This window comes from Protomyctophum parallelum (genome assembly GCF_964188405.1).
Source record: "Protomyctophum parallelum genome assembly, chromosome: 6".
In the NCBI taxonomy this organism is placed as follows: Eukaryota; Metazoa; Chordata; class Actinopteri; order Myctophiformes; family Myctophidae; genus Protomyctophum; species Protomyctophum parallelum.
In genome coordinates this window covers 41,065,467-41,071,176 of record NC_139701.1, presented here as the reverse complement: position 1 = coordinate 41,071,176, position 5,710 = coordinate 41,065,467, and the positions used below count along the sequence as shown (strand labels likewise).

Sequence of the window (5,710 nt, the reverse complement as noted above, 5' to 3'; positions counted from 1 at the left end):
GTCATTTCCAAGTTTTTAGACTCTAAAAACCCAGAAAAGAAGCTGCGGACAGCCGAAAACGTCCGCGGCTCCTTGGTAGATCTGGCGACAGCTTGAGGCTCTCCAATGTTGAGGCGCTCGGCACTATAGTGGTAAGAGCAGGCGGAACCCGTGGAGTTATGACGAGGAAGCCCTGAATCGCTATACCATTAGACAAAATATGTCCTGAATAATGAAGTGAAACGAAATGAAAAATGCAGTGTCAGGCTATAGGAGGAAGTGGTTTGGACTGCCAACCCCCAGATTGTCGTCTCTCTGGCCATCGTCTGTCACTCTTCGTGGTTGCCAAAGTAGAATTGGTGCAAAGAAGTACAGCAGCAACTCCGGTCTGTTTGTCTTAGACTAGAGGGTTTAACCCATTCTGGGCGGGAACCCCTTTTGGTGTTAGCATTATGTTGTGCTTTAGCTATTGAAAAATAGCAGATCTACAAGCTGATAGCGCGCCACCGAGTGGCGCGCTAAGAGCTTGTAGGTCTGCTATTTTTGAAAACTTGAAGAACGACTGACATAGAAACATAGCTTTTTCAGAAAACTGTCAGGATGTAGGAGACATTTTTAGAATCTGATCTCAGGTCAAAATGGGTATCCGTTCCCTATGCATTTCAGTGGCAAATGTACATGTTATTATACACTTACACATTTGCCATTTGAATTGAAAGACTATTTCAAACAGTCTGTTCACGAAGGAGTTAATTGGTAATGAATTCATACAAAAATGACAAAATCAAAGTTTTGACTATAGGACCTTTCTTTGAGGTTTATTTTGTGTTTTAATAGGGTTGTCACTTTTGCTCCAAACACATTGATTTCACAAGATTCTCCTCCTGAATCACTGCAGAAACACAGAAAAACAAAACTGCAGAGATTCCGTTTGGGTTTACATATTAGACACTGTAGGCCTATCATGAGACTGAATGGATGACTGACTCTTCTTCCTCCTGCACAGTACACACACACACACACACACACACACACACACACACACACACACACACACGCAGTCACGCACGCACGCACGCACACATTGCTGTAAATCTGTATTGATTAGAATTTTCACTGTTGAGTCAGGGCTGTGGATCAGGAATCAGGTTAACCATTATAGTAGCCTACTGTAGTGAGACCACACACACACACACACACACACACACACACACACACACACACACACACACACACACACACACACACACACACACACACACACACACAGAACATCAGGGCAGGGAGTGCTACGAACTACGAAGGAGCCGAAAAAGTGGGTTCGTTGTCTTCAGCGCAGTGAGTTAATTGTAAATGTCATGTTTGTCTTTTATTGCTTTTACCATTTTGTTTATTGTTGTAGGAGTTGTGTATATTATTGTTTTGACCCCCCCTAGAACGTTTTTCTATGTTGGATTCAAATTGAACATAATTATACTAATTGAATCCCAACACCGTCATGGTGGTTTAGTTTAAAATGCACAGCAGAATGTTCTTATTGAGATAGCATGTTTTTTTATTTTCTGAAAGATGTTACATTCATTGTTTAACTGGCATCCTACAGTGTTGATTTTGTTGATTTTGGGCCTTCATGGCGTCGTAATGACTGATTTGTTTGGTTGCATGCTGAAAATAGCTGATCTACAAGCTCACGACGAGTCGAAGCGCGACCACAACCGAGCGCAACCAAACATAAAATGACTTGTCTTTTAGCTCTACTGGATCTCTTCTCCACTAGCCCCTCGATCATTTTAGTCTAGCTTTTATTTGTTATATAGTGTTAGTTTTCGTCACCATATATTAGTTTTTCTTTTGTTATCGTCAGTGAAAAAAGGTAGTCGACGAACATTCTTCGTCATAATGTTAGTCAACTAAATCAACACACGCATCCTCGCTTCTTTGAGGCACCAAATATTACACTATTCTCTCTGCATTCTATAATTATGTGACTGTTTACCTCATCGCTTATTGCTTAGTCTGATCTCACACCTGTAAGTAGCTCAGGATAAGAGGCGTCTCCCACAAATGCCCATACATTGTAAATGATCATATATTGTAATTACGTTTATTGTTTGCAGCTGTGTTTGAAATGGGCAGGCGGTGGGCCGCGCCGTGGGGTCTGTGGATGACACTGGGGGTGGTGGCAGCTCAGACCTCAGGTATGTAAAACTCAACACATGACATGTTAAACTGTAACTCATTATTGTTATTATTAATAACGCCATGACCCTTCAGTATTACACGTTAAACTGTCACTTATTATTTAGAGCACAGCTTTGTTTCTTAAAAAACAAAAACTTGACACACATATCACCAGTCACTGTATGTCTTGTCTGTAGTTTAAACTATAGATGACTGAGACTTTTCTTTTTTGTGTGTGTGTGTGACTGTGTGTGTGTGCGTGCATGCTCAGAGCGTGCTCTTCCTCAGTGGTTGACAGGGATCATAGCTGTTGCTGGGTTTCTCTTCATGGTGTTCCTGGTTTTCCTGATAAACAAGGCCTGGTGTGAGGACTCAGGGTGAGAAGGCACGCACGCACGCCCGCACGCACGCCCGCACGCACACACACACACACACACACACACACACACACACACACACACACACACACACACACACAGTACTATTAGGGATGCATGGGCATTTGGTCCTTGTTTTAGTTTAACCTTTGGTCTGGTTAACTTAAATGTCTATGACGTCATATCAATAGATAAAGTCGTGTATGTGTGGGCAGTTCAATTAGGGCCTAAAACATGATGATATTTATGTAGGAAGTCTGTAAGCCGTAAAGCTCGGGAGAACAAGAACGCGACACAGAGAGACAATATCACGCTACAAGTTCACAACGTTTATCGCGACCGCTGGTCACGTTTACTGTTAGATCCTGCTTTTCCCATCAATGATATGATATATGATATATGCTTTATTAGTCTTCAGTCGAAGAAATTTGTCTTAGACAAAGGGCCCGCATAAGCGTAGCCCTTATGTCCATGTCGCCGCAGTGCAGCGCCAAATTGATGAAATGTGTTGTTTGGTTGGTTGGTCACCCCAGGCATGACCATATATGGTCATCTCGTGACATCACGTGACATCATCAGGGATGGAGATCGTTGATGTCATTAATATTGGCCAGCAACTCTACATCTGACCTCAAACCTTTAGATCTCCATGTATGGAGCTGACCTGTTCTGACATTCCATATGTTGATCCTTCCCCGTCCATCCTTCCTCTTCGATGTCTCCCTTTTGACTGATTCCTGTCCATTTAAACTCTAGACGGGCCCGCCCCAAAGTTATTAGTGCAGGTTGCCCGGCAACCGGCGAAAACTAGAGTTCTCAACAGGCCCGACAATTAAGGCCCGGCCCTACCTGGTCCCTCATCAAGCCCTGTACACTCAATACACTGCCACCCTTAGATCGCCATATATGGAGCTGACATTCTGACATTCCATATGTCGATCTGGCCTCATCAAACCCTGTACCCCCATGTTCCATGTTGGAATTGAACAATAGCACGTATCAGACCCGCTCTAGTGGTTCTTTAAGGCTCAAGGTTCCTCAGGCTCAGACAGTTGGAGCACAAAGTACGTTTCTGAACGTGCCAAGTATCGCGACACTGTCCACCGTTTCCTGCCTGCACGGCAGCCAAATCCCGCGATACCTCCGAGACAGAAACGATACCTGCCGCTGTTTAGATGCCTCAAATACAATTCGGTACTGTGCGTAATCGCAAAACAACTGATTAGTGACATGTCATCTATTCCTGGAGCGATTATGTGACAATTAAGTCACAAAGGTCGCAACGCAATTGTTCAATGTTCAGCCGGCTCCATTCACTGCCATGTATTCACTGAACGTCCATTGCGAGGTTTGCCTCCAATGAAAGGGTCCATGAAAGTGTAATGGCGGTACCATGACGCCAGCGGCGTCTCTTCCGTCTGTAACGTCCCTTGCTGAAGTCTGGCTCCCAAAGTGCGAACAAATCTGCCGCCTGGAATTGCGCGATAGCGAAAATGGCATTTGTGTCCTCATACCTAATTTTTTTAATATGCCTCGGTTTTGTGCAGGAAGGGGTTAAAGGAGGAGGAGTCAGTGGGCGTCGTCGGTGTCTTCACCAAGACCAATGGGAACTCCTATGACATCACTGTGGACACGCCCATCAGGTATGACATTTGACGCTTTCTTGTCCAACCACACATGCACCTTTCCCAACATTCTGACACTAAAATGTGTGTGTGTGTGTGTGTGTGTGTGTGTGTGTGTGTGTGTGTGTGTGTGTGTGCGTGTGCGTGTGCGCGTGCGTGCGTGCGTGCGTGCGTGCGTGCGTGATTGTCCAATAGAAGTGGAGCTGAGCATTGTCATGACAACCTGGGATTGGAAACAGAAGAAGAAAGAATCACTGTGACTACCATGTGACCATCCTCACGCACGCACGCACACACACACACACTCACACACACACACACACACACACACACACACACACACACACACACACACACACACACACACACACACACACACACACACACACACACACACACACACACACACACACGCACACACACACCCACAGCTGTATGTGCACAATACTGTACAAGGTCCTGTAAAAAGGTGTATATGTACCTGTAGAAATAAAGCCTTTGAATTATAGGTATCACCACTACTGATTTATAGAAAGTGTATACAGTGCCTTTATACTGTACACTGACTCACGTGAGTGCACGTATAATTATGTATGCACATATGTGCACACGTATGCACACACGTTATATGCTTTTGCACCATAGACTGTAAAAAATATGGACAAAGCGTTCCCCGGGTCTAACATGAACATAAAATGAAGCCTGTCAGTCCTTGAATTGTAAGTCGCCATCTTTCTAGATCCGTTTGGGCCCAGCTGGCCCATTGGCTGGCCCAGACAACGAGGCGGGACTTCCCCCCCTTCTTCTTAGTTGGTTTTTATTTTGACTCGAGTGGGTGGGGAATCCCGATCATAGACTGTAACGGTAGCCACGCCCCTCAGAAAATACGACTTTATGGTCATTTTTTTAATAAATGGGACCATACTTTTCCAAAAAGAATATTATGACATTAGAAATGAGACTTTAAACTAGTGACTGGAAGCAAAAAGTATTCATGACCATGTTTATTAAGGTAATACAGTCTAGGTGAAGTTGGGCCCAAATACATGGACTTCTATGGTATCCTGGTTAATAAACCAGACCGAATCAGCCGTTGGCAAAAAAAAAATGGCCTACCGGCGGATTTCGGTCTGGAGAGGCTCAATTGTACGCCCATTTTCTACACACGAGAACGTGTGCGCCCAATAGGGACACGGTATGCAATATGGGCGGGCTTTGGTACAGTGACGTTCAATGCTTGAGACCTTTGACTGACAGTAGCTCTGACCAATTGCGTCAAAGAGAAAATGTTTCCCTGGAAATGAAATCCAAGCTGAGCCTCCCCAGACTAATATCCCGCGGATCCGTGCGATATTAGTCTGGTTTATTAACCAGGCTACTTCTATGGGGCTATGGGTTTTTTTGGGCCCAATGACAGTGCCACAACAGGCCATTATATGAACTTTCAGGAAGTCCCGATTTCCTTAGTGGCTTCACAAAATATCTGTCTGACTGCCCCCCTGTTTTGCACACACATCATTCTGACAGTCGACGCTCAACACTCCAACA

At 44.6% G+C, this 5,710-nt stretch overlaps 1 protein-coding gene across 1 annotated transcript; it reads left to right on the top strand.

Annotated features, from left to right (window-relative positions):
• The first annotated feature begins 1,301 nt into the window (after positions 1-1,301).
• Positions 1,302-4,536, top strand: pdzk1ip1 (PDZK1 interacting protein 1). The gene is made up of 5 exons (XM_083767098.1): positions 1,302-1,317; positions 2,097-2,177; positions 2,432-2,537; positions 4,085-4,180; positions 4,358-4,536. Exons 2-5 carry the CDS (start codon positions 2,108-2,110, stop codon positions 4,431-4,433), a joined length of 348 nt encoding a protein of 115 aa, XP_083623224.1. The 5' UTR covers positions 1,302-1,317; positions 2,097-2,107; the 3' UTR covers positions 4,434-4,536.
• The last annotated feature ends 1,174 nt before the right edge of the window (positions 4,537-5,710 follow it).

Bases quoted from the DNA above. Each gene is read 5' to 3' on its own strand.
- pdzk1ip1 (XM_083767098.1), top strand. From the start codon at position 2,108: ATGGGCAGGCGGTGGGCCGCGCCGTGGGGTCTGTGGATGACACTGGGG. The intron at 2,178-2,431 runs GTATGTAAAACT...GTGCATGCTCAG, and splicing joins GGTGGCAGCTCAGACCTCAG to AGCGTGCTCTTCCTCAGTGG. The intron at 4,181-4,357 runs GTATGACATTTG...ATTGTCCAATAG, and splicing joins ACTGTGGACACGCCCATCAG to AAGTGGAGCTGAGCATTGTC.